At 35.0% G+C, this 23,944-nt stretch overlaps 1 protein-coding gene across 1 annotated transcript; it reads left to right on the forward strand.

The window, feature by feature from the left end:
• The first annotated feature begins 15,976 nt into the window (after positions 1-15,976).
• On the forward strand, positions 15,977-16,442 carry LOC127198926 (60S ribosomal protein L29-like). Its single transcript, XM_051156842.1, has one exon. It carries the CDS (start codon positions 15,978-15,980, stop codon positions 16,440-16,442), a length of 465 nt encoding a protein of 154 aa, XP_051012799.1. The 5' UTR covers position 15,977.
• The last annotated feature ends 7,502 nt before the right edge of the window (positions 16,443-23,944 follow it).

Consider the following 23,944-nt stretch of genomic DNA (forward strand, 5'->3'; position numbering starts at 1 on the left):
TGGAATTGATACCAGTTTCTCTTTGTTTAGCTTGATGTTGACTATAGACTTGCTGTATAGTGCCTTTACTATGTTTATGTATATACCTTGTATCCCTGATCTCTTTAATACTTTTAACATGAATGGGTATTACGATAACATTTTTAATTTAATAACAATAATGTTTTTCCTCACACCCCTTCCAGTTTGTTCTACTTGCTTTGAAGAAATTTTTCACATCCTTAATGTCTTATATGTATAATCATCTTACATTATATTCACAATGAAACTATTGACCTTTTTACAACCAAATGTTTCTTATTATTTACACCACAATAATGTGACTTTCTCATATACTTTAGTGAATAGCTGATATCAGTTGCTTACATGCCTTAGAAAACTCATACATAGTTATTCAATATTGCTTCATTGTTATGAAGAGGAACACAGTGGGTTTCTCTTAAGAATATTTCTGGTAATATCAGACTAGAGAAAAGTCTAATTGTAAATTACAAGGTAAAAATTGAAGGATGAATTATGTGAAAATTTAATAAAAAACTTCTAAATGGGGAATATGTAGAAAACAAAGCATTATGGGATGACTAGTATATATTGTTCAATGGAGTAATACTGGTCAATGGTTTATTGAAAGGAATAGGAATGAAGAATGTTCTTCTTGCTGTATATAGTTTATAATGTGTAACAATATAAAAGTATATGTTAAAAAAGAAACATAATAAATAAAAAAAACATAAAAAACTTCTAATTGGTACATGCTGCTGGTTTTATTATTTTACTTAATGTTTTAGTTATTGAATTTTACTACATAAAGTAGAGCTTACAATTTTTTTTTACAGAAATATATTCATGAACAACTCACTATGGTCCTTAAAGTGTCACATTCAATCTATTGATTCATTTTAGAAGTTTGGGAAGGTACATGAGTTTATTTTAATGTACTACCATTTATTTTCTGTACAAAGAAACTGCCTGCCAAGCACATGAACATGACATGGTTAAGAAGTTCTATTGTTATAATGTCATAATGCTTTTGAAAATAGACTAGCTAAAAACCTAAAAATGGGACCAATGCTTTTACACCAAAAATAATTTTTCTTACAATAGGAAGATCATTTCTAGTTCATAGTTTTATATTTACATTCTTCTTTAGTAGAAATCCACAATATTGTACATATGACTTTGCCAAATACATCTAAAGTTATGAAAATAGCATGAAGATAGATTTCTACCAATCCTTCATTAAAATTAATTAATCATCAAATTTTGGTTTTCTGCTATTTTATATTGGTTAGTGTCCCAATTACTGTTCTATTGCTGTGAAATACTCCATGACTAAAGCAGAATATAGAAGAAAGCATTTAACTGGGGGCTTATTACGCTTTTCAGTCCAAACCATCATGGCCGAGAGGGTTTTGTGGAAGCTTGAGTTTCTGCACTCCTGGTGTACTCAGGTAATAAGTTTTATTCCTCCTCAAGTCTCTGATGGAGTTGGAGACCAGATAGTTTAGTTTTATAATTAGGCCTAGTTGTTTAGAGGTTAAGATGTTTTTAGGTCTAGATAGATGTTTTAAGTTGATAATGACAAGATGTGATTGAGATTGATTTATATTCATAATTTTATACTCACCAAGATAGGAAAGATGTTTTCTTCAAGGTAGCCAAACACAAATAAGCAAAACACTATGAATGTAACATTGATATAATTCCTGATTGCTTTGCAGTTCTACTTGCTGTAGGTAGTTTATTGTATATATGTATAATAGTATAAATGTGTATGTAAAACATATTTAATAAAACATAAAAAAGTCAGTTATGTTATGTAAACATGTTTTTGTTTAAATCCCACATGTGGAATATAGAGGTGGGGAGGGTAGTTCCACTCCAGGTTCTCCACAGATGATAACATCCCTGTGAGAGTCTGCATGATCTTTGTCAATAGGAAATTACCTTGTGTGGAGGCATGGCCTTTACCAGTTGAAAAGCATCCTGGTATGAACTCTGAGAGGGTATAAATACAAGAGCCCATAGAGAAAGAGAAATGAGGCCTACAAGAAGAGTGCTTGGAAGAAATGAAGAGATGTTTGGAGGATAAAGAGCAAGCTGTTGCTGCATTTGCTGTTGCTAGCTGAATTTCCTGATTATGGAGAATGTTATTGTATTGTCCAAAAGAACCCAGCCGTCCTAAAGAGGAGGAAGTACCTAGAAGAACTACACCCCTTCTCCCCATTAATCTTCTTTCTGTCCGAGATGGTGTTAGAGTGTTGGAAGGAATTGGGGTGGAGAAGGAAGAAAAAAAAAAAGATATAATAAAACAAAACAAAAGTAGATTTTAAAAGTACACCTACATAGTGTGGTGACATGCAGGCAGACATGGCACTTGAGTAGTAGCTTTGAGCTTACATCTGTTTGGCAAGATGGAACCTCAAATTCAGGCTCAGTAACACACCTTCTTAAAGAAGGCTTCGCCTACACCAACAAAGCTAAGCCTGTAATTCTTCCTAAACAGTGGAAACTTGTCAACCACTCTGATATCAATCTGTAGCTTTCTCAGAAAATTGGGAATATTTCTACCTCAAGACCCAGCTCTATACTCTTTGGCATATACTGGAAAGATGCTCTGCTGTACAACAAGGGTATTTGCTCAACTATGTTCGTAACAGCTTTATCTGTAATAGCCAGAATCATGAAACAACCTAGATGTCCCTCAACTGAAGAATGGATAAAGAAACTGTGATATAGTTACACAGTATAATATTACTCAGCTATTAAGAACAAGGACATACCAGTGAATTAAAAATAACCTTGTGAGTAACAACTGAGGCTTTAAGTTGGTGACTAGATTCACTAATCTATGCTTGGTCCCACCATTTCTATATGTTTCTATATTCCCCCTACCTTCATTTCAGTCTCTATCTCCTAAGCTAAGAATGAAAGGTAAAAGAATAGAGAGATGTCCCCGAGTTCAACCTTGTTATCTCTCTAAATGAGACCAATAATCACTTATAACCAATTCCTAATGAAAATAAACATCTATAGTGTATAGCAAGAGAGGAACTAAAACCTACCCAAACCCCCGTAAGGGAAATGAGGTGTCATTCTCTTAAGGTTTCTTTAGGCTAATTTCGGGGGAATAGTACCTTTGTAGGGGCCTGAATAAAACTGGGGACCATGATTAATCAAGCCTGGAATAACATTCGTGTTCCAGTTTCTAAATCTTGAAAATTTCAGGCTTAATTAAACTCCTGTGTGGGACAGTCTGAAATGCTGGACTAATTAGGATTGGAAGCTTTCTACAAGCTGTCCTAGGAGCTGCCCTGTTCTGATGAGAAAGAGCAACTGAAACACTTGGTGCTGAAACATGAAGGATGGAGGATGTCAGTGTCCAGCATGCTGAGAGGAATGAATCCTGTGAGGTCTGATTCAGTTCCAGTGTCCAGATCTTTTGTTTTGAAAACATATAATTTCTCACAAGTATTTATTTTCTTTACAGATGCAAAATAACTTTAATTTGTGATGCATTGGTATATAATTCAAATTTAAGATTATTCTTCAGCCACATTATATATACATATATACTTTGATATGAGCTGTTGTACCAGTACAACTCAGTTATAATACAAATTATATGTCCAATACTTTGAAAGTGCTATTACACGCTGTTTAAAACAAGTCAATTATACAAGTTAATTGCTAATCTATCAAACCATGGTCATATCAATTACTAGTCCTTTTTGTCACAAGAATATACAGGTAGGTATATACAGGTAGGTATAACAGATAAATATGATTCTATAGAAAGATAAGGCAAAATAGTTAGATAAGGCTTTCAATAACCACAGAGACATACAGTATATAGCATTTCAAGATATTTTTAATATTTCAGAGAATCATTGACAATGAGACAGATTAACTCTTGTTAACAGCCAGTCTACCCCAAAGAACACGAGGAACATAAAAAATTTCCTTATGGAGATTATTCCAAATGTGGCAAACAAGGCACTGGGGAAAATGTCCTTTTTCTGCCACAGACAGAATTCTGCCTGAAAAAGGGAAAGCTTGGATGCAAGAAGAGTCAACAGCCAAACTCTGCCGAGACAGGGTATGCAAGTCCTCAATAGTTCCTGCCTCACAAATATGTTTGTTAGATATATTGGGCCAGAAGGTTGAAGATGATACTCCAATGTTATATACAGTTTTGCGTGACTGTTTAGGCAGCAAAACATCTCTGTAATCTTCTCATTTGGGAAGCTACATTCTTCATATACTCATTCTTTCTCATGTCTCTGATGGGGCTGAAGATCAGATAGTTCAGCTTTAAAAATTTAGGGGTTAGGGTGTTTTTAGGTCTAGATAGATGTTTTAAGTTGATAGAGATGAGATATGTTACATATTGATTTTCATTCAGAATTCTAGACACACTAAGATAGGAAAGATGTTTCCTTTCACAGCTGCCAAATACAAATAGGCAAAACATTACGACTGTACCATTTATATAATTCTTGATGGTTTCACCATTCTTCTTTCTGCAGGTAGTCCATTTTATATATATTTAAGAATATATATGTACATGGAAAAAAGAAAAAGGGAATCTTGAAATTTGCAGGCAAATTGATGGACATAGAAATCATCCTGAGTGAGGTAACGCAGACTCAAAAATACACACATAGTATAGACTCACTTACATGTTGATATTGGCCCAACTTAGATTTCTCTGAGAGACTCCACCAATGAGAGGGCAAGCAAGATTGATGTTGGGACTCACAGATGGACTCTGGGCAGACTTCTCAGTGTTTTATGGAAGAATGGGGATATGGTAGGACATGGAGGGGACAGGAGCTCCAAAAGGATACCATTAAGGCCTGCAGATCTGGACCCAAGGGAGCTTGCATAGACTGTTGCACCAACCAAGGACAATGCATGTAGAGACCCTAGTCTCTTGTTGAGATATAGCTGATAGTTTCTTTTTTCTGAGTCTTGGTGTTTTCACTGAGAAAGCATCAGAGTGGCTCTTAATAAAATTATTGATGACTATGTCATTTAGTTTGTACTGGAATGAACAAAAAGTAATAGATGTAGTTAATAAGCATCCTCAGTAAATGTTAGTGACCTTTATTACAACAACTGAGCTGTTGCTCAGATTGTAGTTTGGAGTACCCTCAGGCTCTCAGTTAGGCTTTGATGTATGTTTTAGTGCTAAAAATCTGTTCCTTTAACTATTCTTAAAGACAGATTCTTCATTTTTCTCTGTACTGATATTTGGAATAATGTTTTAAAACATTAGTAGCTGATAGTGTTGGTGCCTCACTACAAACTCAAAGGCATGAAAATATAACTACTAATTACTATATTTTTCACTGTCATGCACAAAAATCATAAAGAAAATGGTGTTTAACTTGAGAAAGTACTTGAAGTGGAAAATTTATTAATTGATATTGAATCTGCGCCACCAGGGATATAGAATTTTAAATACAAATTACAAACACAATCAGCATTTTTTGTATCCTTCATGTGACTGCAATTTTAACCAAAAGGTGTGCAAGTTTATTCTACCTGAACTAGCTGGTCATCTTTACTTGGCATAGGAAATACCACTTAAAGTGTGTTCTTGTGAATTCAGTATTCAATAAGCTTTTTCTTTAAAATAAACAAAACCTGTCATATTAAGAGAAACCTGGCAGTACTGTTGCTTGTGAAAAATTAAGGTATACGAGTGACAACTATTTAGAAAAACATGCACGTAGCAATTTGTGTTTCACAGATGTATAAGAGTTAAAGGTATTACTGCTGCACTTGGTACACAGAGGCATTATCAGTAACGTCAAAGGTGGTCATCTGAAAGGTTTGCAAAGCTCAGTGGATGGTACTTTCACATCATCTGATGATTAATGTCACAGATTGTCTATTATTTGAATGATTTTAAATTCAGGGTGGACTAATGCATTCCATATCATCTAAAATAAAAAGTCGCATTGTAGTGGTTTCTTAAAAAGATGATAAATTTAAAGATTCAGAATCATAAAGATTCTCTTGCCTAGAATTGGTATTTAATTATACCTGTTTCCTGCTATATTTGAGCAGGGCTTGAATATATACATATATATATAAGGAGTCACACAGTACATAGATTAACTGAAGAAGTTGTAAATGTCATATAAAGAAATTACAAGTATAGCTTCCTATTATTAACATAGAAACCAATGATTTAAAAAAAATAAAGTAATTCTGTTGGAAAAATGGTTTTTATAGGGACTGGGATACCTAAGTTGATAAAAAGTCTTTGCTGCAAAGCATGGTGGCTAAGGTTTGGTCCTCACATTCTCATTGAGGAAGGAGAAAAGAGAACTCATCAATATTGTCCTTTGATTTCCACAAGAATCCCACCACCCACACACAAAAATACATACATTACATAAATAAATGTGAAATTTTTTAAAAAGTCATTTTTCAAAAGTAACAACTTGCACCGTAAACAAGAAGTTCACATCTGAAACTTATTCAACATATACATTTTTAAAAGTAATGAGAGGATTTTTGCCAACTATTTCTTAATTTGCTTGTTGAAAATTATTATTTTTTTATGTTCTTGACATTCTTTGGTGAACATATGAATGCTTGGCTGGCAGCATCTTGAGAAAACATTTGGAAGCCTTGCTTCTAAAATCTGCCTATCTTCATTTAACCATTTTGCATGTTTCCTCTTTCTCTGAGGTACAAGCGGACTAGATCCGAATTAGGAAGTGCCAGATTGTTTCACACTGTGCCTAATTTACTGGCAGAGCACATTTATTCAGGCAGGAATTTATCTTCCAAAACATTGTTTGTAAATCCATTTACAGGCTCATACAGTGTACCCCAAGTTTGGTCGTGACACCGAACTTGTTCTAAATGCCATTTCCCATCTTATCACATCACACTGTGCCATCAATGAAGCAGTTTTGATTTTTACACCTGTCATACTTTTGAAAATCAAAGTATAGGAGCACATTCTAGCTAATGAGCAGAAACTTCAAACAAAAAAGATTGCAAAATCACAGGCAGATTGTTCAGCCACTGCTTCTCTATACATCTGCTAGTTCTAGTCTTTAAATAAATCCTACATTTGCAGGCCACTCAGAAAAGAAGCAAGCTTGAGAATCTGTAGGATCAACTTGCACTTCTCATCATTATTAAACAGGAGGGAACTAAGATTCCTAATTGACTTCTGATTTAATTATATGGCATTATGCATAGAAAATTCAATAATGTGTTTCCTAGAGCTACTCTTTATCAAACCTTAAAGGTTAACTCAATTTATAATAAAAGTATATTAGGACTTATCTTTCTATCTATCTAAGAAAATAATATTATTTTCTTATTTTTATTTTTGATACAAAGATAAGTTGTGGAAGGAATTAAAATCAGATGAAATATATTAATGAGAGAATGTAGTTAATTTTTACATTTAAAGCTTTGTGTGATCTACAAATTGATTTGAAATGTACACATAAGATACCTACTTTGCATTAAGCTTTTAAATACACATTGGAAGTTCAAAGGGTTCTCTTCATTTCAATTATCTGAGGTAGATTCTATTAGAATTTCTATATTGTGATCGAAGAAACTAGGGTACCAAGAGACTGAGTTACGTCAAAGGATATACAGCTAGTATGGGGAGGTAAATGGGTGCAGAAGTAATGGAGCTCGAGCATTCTTCACTTTCTTTTAAGCCTTGCTGTTTTAGTCATTCACATCTTCCACAAATAGTACACTTGATACTAAAATTAATTCTTTAAATAAATTAGTCTGACGACTTAAAAAATAATTATGGTACTTTGGTGATACCGTAGAGAACAATGTCCTTACTAATATTAAACCTAAATTTGAACTTCAAGAACTAAGAAAAAAAACTGGACAAAGGAGTTTACACATCTGTAATTGCATCACTTTTATGTGAGGTAGAGGAGAGGATCAGGAAATTCCTAGGAAGCCAGAGGCCTACTTGGCTTATCAGATGCAAGAGAAGAAAATAAGAGCTGTCTCAAAGAAAAGAGACACTGGGAACTCACATCTATGTTTGTTTTCCTAGTAACATAGGAAGTGCAGGGCACTGCACACCCTTATTCACATACAGGAATGTTCCCTGCCACACATACACATCAATCATACCCACAAAATAAAAAGGCTCAGCAATATCATCAGTTGTAATTGTACGATATGATTTCCTGCTTCATTTTTGTTACACGTGACTTTCATAATCCTGGGAAAGAAAAAACACATTTATTTGGATACCAACGTTAAAAATGACAACTTAAGGTGTTAAACTTCCTTTAAAATGTGATAGAGTTTCAAATATAGTCTTTCTAACTGTAATGGTTTCTCTAGTAATTAGAAAAATTGACATCATCATTTCTTTTTTTGTGTGTTATCTTTTCTTTTTACAACTTTTATTAAATATTTTACATACACATTTATATTGTTACACTTTTACACATTCTTTTAAATATATTTGTAATAGTAGAATTTAAATTTTTATATTGAAATTGTCCCAGCAACTCCCATTTTATTAAACGCAGAAACATGTGATTTAATGAACTAATATGTACTTACACATCCTGAGATAAGATGCTGTATGAAACTCTGAGTCCCCTTAAATGAAGAAATGGAAAAAATATATATTTTATATATGATATCCCACAGAGCAGGAGTTCTCCCTCCAACTCATTGGTTGTAGCCTTTTGGGTAACTGAATTGAAGACTGAGAATAAAACTAGAAAATCATGAGACCCAAATTAATGGAAAAATATATCTGAATATGAATAAAACAAATTTGTATTCCAGTAAAAAAATCTTCTATCTCTTCTGACAAGCTCCTGAAAGCAGCATTTATACAAAATCTCTTCCACTCATGAAGGAAACTGAATTCTTAAACTGACCATTTTTTATCACTATATATTTCTAATTATTGTTTTCCAGAGTATCACAGATATACAAACCATGTTATTCAAGGTTTCAAATTAGTATGTTCAATGAATGAGTCAGATTCCCCGTGTTCTGGTTTGTATTCCTTCTGGAAGGAATTGTCTTCAAGAGATAGGAAATTGTAGTATAATATCTTTAAATTTCTTGATAAACTAGAACTTGTAACTTTCAGAATGTGACTTTCCATCAATGCATTTGCTTAATAGGGGTCAATGAACATTACGTGGTGTAAGACACAGAAGTGTAATGGGACTCACTGTGTCAGACTGATTGAGAGATAATGATTTCATTGCAGTCATAGCCTTGAAAAGGATTGATGAGATATTCTCTGCCAATGAGTTAATTCTCATGAGTGACTTATAGAAAACTACAATAGTCACAACAAATTGGAAATAGCTTTTGAACATTTGACCTCTTACTGTGCTTTTTCTCATTTTGTAGTTATTATTCGAAGGCCTATACCTTCAAAATTGTGGGCAAACTTCTCCATTCTTACCCTTTTTTGGGAAAGCAATTCTTTTCTCATGGAAAAATGAAAATAGATCCATGTTTATCACCAGGTACAAAAGTACAGTCCAAGTGGATTAGAGATTTCAACATAAAACCAGACATACTAAATTTGCTACAAAAAAGAGGGGAAGAATCTTGAATGCACAGGAGACAGCTTCCTGAACCAACACCTCAAGCTCTAACATCAATGATTAATAAATGGTACCTCACGAAACTGAAAAGCTCCTGTAAGGCAAAGGGGACTGCCAACAGAATACTACATATTCTGATTACAATTTGCCTTCCACGATGTGGTGGCACACTCTTTTAATCCCCACACTAGGGAGGCCGAGGCAGGTGGATTTGTGAGTTCGAGGCCAGCCTTGTCTACAAAGTGAATCTAGGACAGCCAGTGCTACAAGAGAATCCCTGTCTCGAAACAAACAAGCAAACAAACAAGCGAATAAATTCCTTCCCTCTACTACTCCCAGTATCTTCCCTACCTCTTCTTCTATCTGGACCCACTTCCATTCTGTCTTTCATTAGAAAAGAAGAGGCTTCTAAAAGATGACAACAAAACATAAAAATAAATAAATAAATAAATAAAACCATATCATATCAGAGTTGGACAAGGCAAACCAAAGAAAGAAAAAGAGAGCAAGAAAAGGTGCATGAACCAGAGACCAGCTTGGTCACACACTTAAGAGTCAAAAAACAAAAACAAAAACAAAACACACACACACACACACACACACATACAAAACAAAAACCAAAAAAAAAAAAAAAAAGGAAAGCAAAACAACAAACAAAAAAGCTAACCTGAAAGCTATAGTATACATGCAAATGACCTGCTGCAGAACCTGTGCAGGCCCTGTGCAAGCTGCTTCAGCATCTTTGAGTTCATAGAAGCTTTGCTTAGTTTATTTAGAAGACCTTGTTCTTCTAGTGTCTTCCACCCTCTGTGGTCTTACACTCTGTCAGCCTCCTCTTCTGCACTGCCTCCTGAGCTCTGGGTGGAGGGGTTAATTGAAAAAATAAAATCCCATTTAGAGCTATCTGTTCCAAGGACCATCATGCTCTGTTCAGTGCCTGGCTGTGGGTCTCTGGATTTGCTCCCATATGTTTCAGGAAGAAATTTTTCTGGTAAGCACTAAATAAAACACTGATTTCAGTATATATATCACAATATCATTAGGAGTCAATTGATCCCTATTTTGTATTCATAACAATAGAACACCAATCTGCAAGTAATGATGCAGTCTTTACAAGTTCTTTAGGAGAGCTGCAAGTTATTTAGAACTATTGCTCTTAGCAGGATTACTGTTGTTTGGAAAGAAGTTACTCTATGAATATCCTTCCAAAAATTTATGGCTGAATTTCCTACTGCTGTTTCCATACTCTTTGATTTTATTAACTTGAATTTATGCAGAAATGAAAAGAAAAAAGAATGAAATATATGTTTCTTAAAAACTGGAAATATTTGAAAATGGTATCTTTTAACAAGTCCTCTTTGGATTTAAGGTAACATAGGTAAAGCAAACAATGGTGGAGAGCTTGTAGGTAGGACTTAGAATAGTTTAGGCTCTCTTGCTATTTATTACTCTGAAGATCTTTTTGGGGACTACAAAGAATATTACTGCCTCTAGACATCAATCTGCTTGACAACAGTTCATGGATTTTGTGTAATAAAGAACATCATGTAGAAGCAGAGAATTGTTTTCACATGTTACATGTTAAGATTCTTGAGGAAAGAGCAAATGAGTTTCAACTCCAATGTAAACAAGTTGAGCTGCTGGACGACTCACACAGAAGTGGACCTCTGAGTGAGTTCAGTAAGAGTGACACCAGTTTCCATGACACTTTTATTTACAGACAGATGGCTATTTGGTATTCTAAACAGTGAACTAAAGTTCCATTGTGTGTCTACTGAGATATGAGCCTGGGAATCATTTAACATTATTAGAGGTTTTTCACTCAGAACTTGATTGTGTGCTCTCTTTCGCGTGTTAATGAAGTGAGGGATTTCCTGCTTCTGTGCTGCAACTTGAATGCCATTTTGAGAATTCTTTTTTTTTTTTTTTCAGGTAGATTGAATACTTCATTGTTATTTTTAATAGGAAACCTTTTAATAGAAAGATAATGTTATTGACACTAAAAACAGGGGAATATTATAGTTACTTAACTCACTCTCAGGCTTTAAAAACCTAATTAAGTACTTTGCATCTAATTTAATTCAAGTGGTTATAATGAGAAAAAAAATGACATAAACTCTAGAACTTGGAGTAGAAAAGATGTCTGTGATTAAAAATAGAAATAAGTATAGGTATTACCTGAAGTAAAATGTTATCAGTTTGTAGTTTTCAGTGCAATATAATTTAACAGAATCAATGCTGGTTTGAAAATAATGTAGTGGAAACACATTGTGTTAGTCTTTATCTTGTTATTCTTGTATGTTACTTTGTTATAAATGTAAGAACTTTATTTTTCTCATTTTAATTCATTTCACAGTGGTGCAATACTTTTGTTACCAGAATTTGCAGAGTTTCTTGGTAGTTGCTAGATGATTCAGGTAACTCCTGGGTTTCTTAGTTTCATTCACAAAAGGGGTTCAAGAAAAGACTCAAAGAGAAGCTCAAGGACAATTCCATTAAAATCAAAAGGAAGAGGAAGAAGAAAAGAAAAATTAAGGACAAGAAGAACAAGATGATGAAGAAGAAACAAGAAGATGGGGTAGAAGAACAAATATTGAGCACAGGCGTGCTGCATCTCTCTGCCTGTAATTAGAGAAGATGTAGAGACAGAGGGAAAGCTACACACAGGAGTTACCAACTGAAAGCCCACCACAACTGGGAGGAAGAGAGTGATGACTGATGAGAAGGAAACCTTGAGTGCCAAAAAAATAGCATATGTGAGTTCAGTCAGCATCTGAAATCAAGAGAAGAAAAAATAAGAAACATGTTGAGTCTAAAAGGGGGCCATATGCAGATGAACTTTGTGGCTTCTGGGTTTGTAGTGACTGTAATGTGGGGATAGAGGAGGAATTCTGAAAAACGAAAGTATCTTACTAAAAACAAAAAAACAAAAAACTTTTTCGCTCTCTTTCTATCATATGGCTTAAGGTGAACACACCTTCATATGAGTGGTCACTTAGTAAGATGATTGACCTCTCTCTCTTTTTTTCATTTTCCCCTATCTCTTTCCTTTGGAATAGGTCCTCATTTGCTCTTGAACTTACTGTTTTAGACTTGTAGTTTAGTGTAGTGGTAGAAACTGGAAATAGTCCCTAATGATGAGTTATATTTCTTCACTTTATAATGGAGAAAAACTATCATTGAAAGACTGAAAATGTGAGAGGTGGGCTAAGATTGGGATTAAATCAAGAAAAATCAAGCCTTAAATCTCACTCAATATTGCTATTTCTGTTTTTAGAGAATGCAATATACTCACCAGGGAAAATCCTAAAACTTAATGTGTTCATGTATAGCATTATATGTAAGTTTTTTTTTAACCCTCCATTTATGCATTGCATTAGCTCCGTCAGGTCTCTCTGAAGGAATACATAAATAATGACCAGCAGAACCATAATGTTTAAACATCTTGTCTCTTGTTATTTGAAGCTTTTAGGAATACCTCTTTGCAGAGTTGAAATTCTTAACAGGAACCACGTGTGTGATTTGGGACTAAAAGAATCCAAATTAAAATGTAAATCAGTAAAACTTGCAATTTCTGCAGGCAATATGCAGGCTAATGGCTTGCTGACTTTATTCAATGTGGTTCAATTTATTGTGTTGCCCACAGATAGTCCTCACCTTGGGGCCACTGGGATCCATTCCCAGGAATGGAATTCTGGGGCTGAAGCCAAGGAAGGTGGAGAGGAAGACCATGGGGAGCCTTATTTTCTTCTTTAGCTCTTGATTTGAAATTGGCTATAAGTCTGTGAATGTAGACCTCAGAGACACCCCACTGTCTGGGAAATACAGGCACCCATTGAGCCTGTAATTTGGAATAGACATGATTTACATTATCAAGTAAATATTAAGAAAACATGAACAGCTACCTAATTTGATATGATAGGATACAAACATGCTCAAGTGTTTGTGAAGTCTGTGAAGTTTTAATTTCATTTTAAACTGCCAACATTGGTTGGAGTGTAGTTGAAAATTGGATTCTAAATCTAGTAAGAGTGGGTAATGTGTGATGGCATGTGTGGATGTTAGGAGACACCTTGATGAATTCTATTCTCTTATTTACAATGATGGCCCTATTATTAATTGTAGACCTCAGACTTTTACATCAGGTACTATTAGTGACAATCACAAATCTGTAAGATAACTATTTTTATTAGTCTGTGTTCATTTTATAGTCTTACTCTTTAGCAAAGTGGTGGTAAATGACTTATGTTTTACTGTATTTTCATTATCATGTACTAAATGTTCACAATAATTAAATTTTCATTGCCAAATATGAGAACTCTAAAGCTGATTTACATATTAACCTGAACTTTGTAAGACCTCAAAGTCTAATTAATGAAACACTATGTTACAAAAATATAAGGTCAGATATGTAAGTAATTTTATGTTTTCTTTTGCTAACATGAACATAAAATATATTTTAAATACGCTTTATTTTCATATAAATTACAGTTAATATAAGCACTTGAACATAAGATACTTCATATTATTGTTTCAAGATTCTTGTCTTTCCAGTGATACGGCATCACTATTTGAATTTCTTACATTTCCAATGCTTAAAAGCCACATGTCTTCCATACTGGAAATTAAAGCCCGTATTAGAACGATAACGATATAAGTAGATTATGTAAAATATCACCTTTAGATCGTCCTGAAGGACAAAGAGTGCTTCCTACATAAGATTTCAAAATGTGACTAAGAGAAAAACAATCTTTCAATGGACTAAATACTTGGCCCATTGGTCAATGAGGAAGACTTCAAGAGGAGAGGGAAGTTGAAGTGGGTAGAGAGGGAAGGAAGAACAAATTATACTAAAGATGTTTGGAAACCCAGCAAGATATTCCCAAGGGTATAAAAGAGGTACTTACTACATTGGGGTAGCCAACAGTTGTCCAATTAGGCATAAGAATCTTTCAGTGTATTGGAAACCTTAACAACTACCAGTGATGGTGTGTTATGAACTCTAGGGGTGACCGTATTACTATAAATAGTTAAATCAACATAATTCATAATTGAATTCCAAGTACTTATCCTTATAGCCCCAGATATTTCTGCAATAGATAGAGACCTTTGCAACAAGTCAAAATACAGAGAACAGCAGACCACAGGGTGCACAATCTCAACTGATACATCTCCAATGCAACTGTATATCTAAGGCTCATGGACCATTAAGGGAGAGGGTGGAAAATGAGTCAGAGGACAAGGATATCTGCCTTGATATAGTATCTTTTATATATGAGAGAGAAGCTGTAGTCATGAAATCTAATGTGTATGTACGTGTGTGTGTGTGTGTGTGTGTGTGTGTGTGTACTTGCCTAAACAATTTCCGCAAATCACAGAGCCTGTCATGTCAACATTCTGAGGGGAAATATCATAAGGAATTACCTCTAGGTGAAGTACTGTGAACAGTTCATGGCATCCGAGAGAAGGAAAATTAATATTCCTCAGCGTCCAAACCCCTGATAGATCATTAGTTTTAAGTAGTCTAGTTTAAATTAATATTAATTTTGATGACTGGTAAAGTGTAGTGATTTTTCTTTCTTTGCAAAGGGTATTGCTAAATAGCACGAGATAGGCTGGGTCTCTATGATAGTTTAGGCTGACCTCAAAAGCAGGATCTTCTTTCCACAGCCTCTCAAGTGCTCAAATTATGATTGTGCTGATTTCTTTCAGATTTTTAACTCTTACTGAAGCTGTGTTTAACAATATCATGTATTTAAGCCTTGCTTACTGAACACTTTCAGCGCTTAACTCTCTAGCACCCCCTCTGCCTGTCCCTAACACAAATTTCTCTCAACGAGTCATATTTCTTCATCTTATTTATTAAATCTTTTGTGAGCTACCAAAACTAATCATGTGATATACCCACTGCTGATACTACCATGCTCCAAAGGATAACTGATTCTTTCCCATGGATCTCCCTTTTCTCTCTCTGTCTCTTTGTTTCTGTCTCCTACTGCTTTCTTGTCTGTATATCTATGTCTGTCTCTATCTCTCTCTGCCTCTGTCTCTCTGTCTCTCTGTCTCTCTCTCTCTTACTCTCTCCTTTTTTTCCCTTCCTTCCCCCTCCCTCTCCCTCTCTTGTTTTCTCTGTTTCTCTCTATGTTGCTTGGCTACTAATATCACTATTACTCTATGACTCGAGACAGGGTTTCTCTGTGTAGCCTTGGCCATCCTGGACTCACTTTTGTAGACCAGGCTGGCCTCGAACTCACAGCTATCCGCCTGCCTCTGCCTCCCGAGTGCTGGGATTAAAGACGTGCACCACCACGCCCGGCCTTTCTTTCAATATTTGAAATATAGATTTTGTTTTCTCTTCCGGTCCCAGGCTCTGCAAACATGGCCAAATCCAAGAACCACACCACACACAACCAGTCCCGCAAATGGCACAGAAATGGCATCAAGAAACCCCGGTCACAAAGGTACGAGTCTCTTAAGGGGGTTGACCCCAAGTTCCTGAGGAACATGTGCTTTGCCAAGAAGCACAACAAGAAAGGCCTGAAGAAGATGCAGGCAAACAACGCAAAGGCAATGAGTGCCTGTGCAGAGGCCATTAAGGCCCTTGTGAAGCCTAAGACCGGTAAGCACAAGATGCCAAAGGGCCCCAGCCGCAAACTCAGCCGGCTCGCTTTCATCGCTCATCCCAAGCTTGGGAAGAGGATTCGAAGCTACATGAGCAAGGGTCGTCGGCTGTACCAACCACAGCCCAAGGTTCAAACCAAGGTGAAAGCCGCAGCTAAGGCCCAGGCTACAGCCCCAGCTCAGGCTCCCAAAGCTGCCCAGGCCCCTGTGAAAGCCCCATAGAAAAGGCTTCTGAGGGGGATTACCTCCCCCTGTATATTCTCATAGGGTATCAAGTCTCCTCTTGGCTACCTGCTGTCCTTCCTCTGAGTGCCACCAGGTCTCCCCCTCCAGGGGACATGGTCAAATGTGAGGCACCAGAGTACGTGAGAAAGTCATATCACACTCTCCACTCAACTGTGGAGAATATTCTGACCATTGGCTAGATCTGGGAAGGGGTTTAAAGTTTACCTCCTGTATTGTCCTTGGCTGGTGCCTTAGTTTGAGCAGGACCCCTGGGCCCAAATCTGCCTATCATATTGTTCTACTTTTAGATTTCTAGGACCCTCTGTATCCTTTTATTTTGCTATTCTCCCATGCGTCTCTCATTTAGAGTCCAGTCATAGGGGAGGGGAATAATGGGAAAAGGGGGGGGGGGAGGAATGGGAGGATACAAGGGATGGGATAAACATTGAGATGTAACAAGAATAAATTAATAAAAAAAAAAAAAAGAAAAAGAAAAGGCTTCTGCCTATGTGAAGACAGATGGACTGGTGCGACACACACTATATACAGATGACCAGTGTCCTATGCTGTTTTTACAAATAAACCTGAGGCAAGCTCAAAAAAAAAAAAAAAAAAAAAAAAAAAAAAAAAAAAAAAAAAAAAAAAAAAAAAAAAAAAAAAAACAACAACAAAAAACAAAACAAAAAAACGAAAAAGAAATATAGATTTTATTTTCTTTATATATTCTGTATCATTTCAGAAGAACCATGCAAATAATGACTCTTCTGTGGAAGCCTGAGTAAATCCAGCTTCCTCACTCCTCAAGGAAGCAGAAATATTCAGAGTTTGGTCCTTATGTATTTTCTTACTTCTATCAAAGGCTTGCTAATAAAAAACGTTTCTGAGTTGATATTTTGACTATATTGGTGTTGTTACATATATTTTAAGGGTTTGTTTGTTTGTTTGTTTGTTTTTTGAGACAAGGTTTCTCTGTTTAGGTTTGACTGTTTTGGACTTTCTATGTAGACCAGGCTGGCCTCGAACTCACAGCGATCCACCTATCCCTGGGTCTCGAGGGCCGGTATTTAAGGTGTGTGCAGCCACGCCCGGCTCTATATTTTAAGATTTATTTCATTTTAATTTTATCTCTCTCTCTCTCTCTCTCTCTCTCTCTCTCTCTCTCTCTCTCTCTCTCTCTCTCTCTCGTGTGTGTGTGTGTGTGTGTGTGTGTGTGTGTGTGTGTGTGTGTGTGTGCCCATGTAAGTACAGTTGTTTATTGAGGTCCAAAGTGTTAGATTCCCTGGTACTGGAAAGGAAATGTGTCCCTCTCTGAGAGCAATGTGGAATAGCAACTGCAGATCCACACACAGCACAAATTATATATAAATATTACTTACTACAGTTTTTTTTTCATTTTGACATTTTATATTGTTTCCTTTCTGAAATTTACTGAAAATCCTCTACCATAATTTTACTACGTATAGTCACCTTTTGGCTCAGTTTCTTCTATTACTACTTTTATGTATAACAAAAAGTGGTTGCTTATGAAATTAGGAATTTATTCTATTTATTCCAGCAGTATATTTTCATCAATGAAGAAAACAATATGTTTTTAAATTCTTTAGTTCACTCGTTAAATGAAATGCTATTTTGGGGGCTAAAATTAACTTCAACTAACATATTTCTTTTCTTTTGGAGAAGCCTTTCTCTTGCTCAGGTGAATGAATACAATTTTCCAAATATCAAAAAATTTTGTCACTTTCTGTGCAACTGATTCATGGACTTCCTTGAAATAGCACTTTGTCTACTTATTAAAGTTTATTTCTCCTTTCACAGAAGTGAAAAGTGGAGGTCTCTGGGGGAAAATTTGTATCGTACTTATTTCTCATTAGTGGACTGAGGTAAGAAGATATGTTCTTTCTACTGCACTGTTATTTTCCACTTTTTATATCATACAAACATTATAGAAATATTTAGGGAGCCATTTTTATTTATGAGTAGAGGTTAGTCAAGTAAATTATTTATTGAATACATGGATAACCAACTTCAATCCATAGGTTATAAGATTCTTCAATATATCACTGAAGTAGTCACAATATAGTGAAGGAAACAGCTTCTTTTCCCATTGGGTCTTGCATGAGACAGTAAAAGTTATTATTAGCCACATATAATTTTGTTAATTCATTGAAAACTTCAGATAATACATTTTGATCAAAGTCAGCTGATCTCCTCCACTTAACTCTTCTAACATCTGTTTCTAAATTCCTGTATAGTGCTTCCCAGTTCATGTACTCGTTTTCATTTGCTTAATTTAAGAGCCCACCAGCCCTACTTTGTGCTCTCCATTTTCCCAGGCAAATACTCTTCTGCCTTTTCCTTGAACTTATCTTAAGAATCAAATTAGTGCCTATATTCATAAAAAATAGAGCATTCTAGGTATACCATTAATGTCAGCTTCGGGTTATTTTCTAATTAGACCAAAACCGAACTTGTCTAATAAAATTCCAGTGGACAGAACATACATACAAAACATCACAACATAGCATAACATAAAATAATATAACATCATATAACATAACATACATGTTAGTGTAAAGAAATATAGATAATGAGCACAAAATGTATTCTCTGGCATGCACAGCTCATTTGCAGATGAAACAAAACAAAAGATATAGGGTTGTTGAGCTTTATCACAGCTACCAAATTTTAAGTCAGAGCACTATAGGAAAAAAAAATCTGAGATAAGAAAATAGAATTCAGAAAATAAAATACTCATATTGCACACGGCTAATATAAAGTCTGCAAACATATGATATGTCATATCCTAGGCTTAATCTTAGATAGAATTTAGTAAAAACTAAGGCATTTGTCCCATGCTCTACATGGATATGATGCAAGTTGAAATTACACTCTATGATAAATACAGTGTTTTAGTGATGCTTTGACATAATTGTGGATTGTCATAGGCTATGCTGTGTTCTTTTCTCATGGAAGATAATTTAGAGCCTAATATTCTCTGTCTCTAAATAAATTCGTTATTCAGACTATGAGCCTTACAGATAAAATGAAAACCAGTATGTCAGTATGTTAAACCTTAGTTGAAAATGACGGGAATCTTTACAAAAGGAGAGATTTTAGCACAGAGGTAGTCATTAAAGTTGATGTGAATACACAAAAGGAATACCAGATTGAAGTCCATCTTGAACACCGAATGCAGTTTAGAGAAGGCAAGGAACTCATTTCCCTTTTAAAACATCAAAAACCAAACTGCGGTAGAAAAATAGCTAAGTAGCTAATGTGTTTGGCACATAAACATGAGGGCCTGACATCAAACCCATGTAGAAATCAGACACATGCTTATATTCCCAATTCTAGGAGGGTGATGGAAGGCCTTCTTAGTGCTTCGCTGGCCATCCTAGTCTGCCTATCTGTATCTGTTAGCATCAGGTTTAGTAAAAGACTGTCTTTCAAAGTAAGGGGGAAAGCAATTGAGAAAGAGACTTGATGTGTATCTCTTGTATTCCTGGCATACCTCCACACACCAGTTGAAATTCACATAAATGCAAGTCTTCCCTCTCTCATAATGTCTCCTCTCTCTTTCTCTCCTATCTCTTCCTCTTCAAAACAAAACAATAAAACCTCATACCTATAACTTCATATACCTGACTCACCCTTCACTTCATGCTTCTAAAGCTTTGGATTAAATAAAGTTCCTATTGTGTAAGTCACGTCCTGTCTCTTTAATATCTTTTTTTTTTTTTTTTTTTTTTTTTTGCATTTTGTTTTTCTAGTATTTTATTTTTTATTTTTTTAACTTGCAATATTTTTATTTTATTTTATTAATTTATTCTTATTACATCTCAATGGTTATCCCATCCCTTGTATCCTCCAATTCCTCCTTCCCTCCCATTTTCCCCTTACTCCCCTCCCCTATGACTGTTCCTGAGGGGGATTTCCTCTCCCTGTATATGCTCATAGGGTATCAAGTCTCTTCTTGGTAACCTGCTGTCCTTCCTCTGAGTGCCACCAGGTCTCCTCATCCAGGGGAGGTGGTCAAATATGGGGCACCAGAGTACATGTGAAAGTCAGACCCCACTCTCCACTCAACTGTGGAGAATGTCCTGTCCATTGGTTAGACCTGGGTAGAGGTTTGAAGTTTATGGCCTGTATTGTCCTTGGCTGGTGCCATAGTTTGAGAGGGACCCATGGGCCCAAATCTGCCCATCATAATGTTCTTCTTGTAGGTTTCTAGGATCCTCTGGATCCTTCAACTTTGCTATTCTCCCATGCTTCTCTCATCTAGAGTCTCAATAAGATTTCCTCCCCTCTGTCCCAGGTTCCTAGTTAGTGAAGACTTTCATGGGACACGCCCCTTGAACTAGTAGGCAGATATAAGTGAGTATATACCATTTAATTCTTTCTGCTTCTAGGTTAATTCACTCATATGATCATTTCTAGTTCAATCCATTTGTCCATAAATTTCGGGAATTTCTTGTTTTTAATAGCTGAGTAGTATTCCATAGTGCAAATGTACCAGAGTTTCTTTATCCATTCTTCTACTGAGGGACACTTAGGCTGTCTCCATGTTCTGGCTATTATGAATAAGGCTGCTAGGAACATGGTTGAGCAAATTTTCTTGTTGTATGCTGGAGCATCTTCTGGGTATATCTTAAGATTATCTTGGGACTTGTAGAAATCCAGAGTCATCTCTCTTGTAGTCATAATTTCAATATCTCTTTTTCAAAAATGTTTACTCCTTCTCCTTCTTCTATTATTATTATTATTATTATTATTATTATTATTATTATTATTATTACTATTATTATTATTATTAGTCATAGTAGTAGTAGTAGTGTTAGTATGGCAAGTGTGTTTGTGTGTTTTAGAATAATGGAACATGCCACACATGTGCATATGTCAATAGAGGCTAGGAGAGGCCATTAAATCCCCAGAAACTAGAGTTAGTGGAACTTGGGAGCCATCAGTTCTGGGTGCTGGGTATGGTACTCAGACTCTCTCAAAGGGCAGCAAATACACTAAATTTCAGACACCTCTCTAGCCTCCCAATCTACCCTTAAGCTTTCATTCATTTTAATATCAATTTGTTGATTCCTTGCCTTTTCCTTATTAGTTCTGAACTCTTCTTAATTACCATAACACTCTATTGTATGTCTGTCTGCCTATGGTTTTAGTAACTTTCTGAAGAACTCCATATCACCTAATTTTTTAGATATAGAAAATAAAATATTATAAACCATTACCTTTGAATCCATTTTAAATTTAAGTCACTTAAATTGTGTGTAAAACATAATATAACTTAAGGGAAAACATTCTTTCCAAAACTTTTTGTTATATAACAAATACTGCTTTAAATAAAAACTAACAAAACTTTAAAAATAAGCACTGAGTACAGCTTTTGATTCAGAACAAATCACGTATGAGTTATGTCAGTGTATCACTTTATGTAGGATACATTTTTAAAGCCTGAACAGTACAAATAACTGATTTTCATTGATGCTATCTATCTTTTCTCTGGTTGATTAGCTACTTGCATTATTTATAGCACTGGGTTTGTGATGGAAACATAGGTTAAGAATCATGAATCTTTATGCCTGAGTTGACAAGGCATCTAATACATCACTAAGCTGTACTGTTCTTGTTAAACTTACCTGTAAACCAGGAGTGTCAGTCCTGAATTACTTTTGATATTGAAACTATTGATGAACCGCAAAGGTTAAAATTAAAGTGTGATTTATGCCTTGATCAAGAGCATGGCATTAGAAGACCAAGTGAACCGTACAAATTAGAGCCGTAAATACACATTGGATTCCCCTTTGCTGCTCTGCTATGAAGCTCTGAATTTTCTTTTTTTCTTTCTCCCACAAGGAGATTCCTTTGGTTAAGAATACTAATAAAAACCTAGCTCTCAGACAGGTACAACGTTGTGAACAAAGCACCTGATTCTTCTTTCTTTGTAGTTAAATTCAGCTGGAAATGTAAGTCTTTTGAAGACATGCATTTGAACAATGTGATGTGCATTCTATTTCTTGTAGGCAAGTATTACAGATCAGAAAAACACTCATAACAATTTCATGCTGCTTCAGAAAGATTTGATATCTCTTGTAGTTAGGGAATGGGTGTGCCATTGAAAGCTTTGCTTTTCAACATTTCTTAGCTTTATATGAAATCTGGCATATCAATTCTCTGGACCTTATCTTATTTAAGCAGACAGGTCTCAGTGATAACAGGTTATTCAGAGGCATGCAGGCATAGAGTCACACAAATATGAAAAATAAGAGTAAACCCACTGTGTTGCAGTGAAAAAAATATTGAAGGTTGTGCATTAAATTGAAATTTTTGTTTAGTATATTAAATGTAAATGAGTAATTATCATGAAGCCCAAAGACCCTGGCAATGAGACTATAAAATATTATTTTTGTTTCCATAATATTAAGTGTGACCTAAAAGCCCATGGGGTCATATTAATTATTTTATCATAGTATACCAGAAACAGATGAAAAATAAGATATATATTTAGTGTTTTCTGTCATTTAAGTTAAAAGGACAAAATAGTAATATAAATCCCCTTGGGTTAATTACTTACTTATACCTAGTTATTAATTTTATTTGAATAAAATATTTAAATTTAAAAATTCTATTTATTGATTTATTCATTTTTGTGTGTGTTCAAACAATAAAATTCATATTGTAATTAAAATTACATGGTGTAATAGTATTCGTTATCAAAATGTGAGCTAGTAGTAAAAGGAATTCATATTTAGCTTATTTATAGAAATGTTCAAATGTTGTTTATAAAAGTCATTTAAATGTTAATCATTTCAATAGACCATGAATATGTAAGATTTGAATACATGTAATATTAAGACTATTTCAGTGATGAGTTAAAGAGATATTGCATCAGGTCAGAGTGCTTGCTACATAGCTAGAGGCCTTGATCCAGGTTCCCAGAGCCTAGGTTCCTGTGTGTAACTCCAATCACAGGGAATCTAATGTTGCCTATTGGTTCTTCCAGAAGATACCTGGCACATGTAGCATACAAGTTCCTTATGTTCTAACATAAAATTAAAAGTACATGTTAAATAATACTTTCACAACCTAAAGTTATTACTCACAAAATCTTTTAAAAGTGAGTTCAGGATGGATGTGACTTTTCTTTTCAGAAACAGATATCCATTTCACAAAATGAGGTAGGTGAGCAAGGCATATTATCATATGACATTAGATAGATTGGCATATATAGGATTGTCATAGTAACAAAACTACAAAGGACCACAGTATGAATCAACTATGAGTTTATTTGTATGTAAAAGTATAAAATAGACTTTTGTTAGGAAAAAGTAACATTGTTTTAATTATTTTATTACAATTAATAAGGATCCTACTGAGATTTAAATAATAAATGGATTGATTGTTATGGCATTGTTATTCAGTCATTGTGTATTACATATTTATTGAATTATTAAAAATTAGGTTTTTATGCATAAATTGTGCACTCATTA

Source organism: Acomys russatus, chromosome 15, assembly GCF_903995435.1.
Source record: "Acomys russatus chromosome 15, mAcoRus1.1, whole genome shotgun sequence".
Taxonomy (NCBI): domain Eukaryota; kingdom Metazoa; phylum Chordata; class Mammalia; order Rodentia; family Muridae; genus Acomys; species Acomys russatus.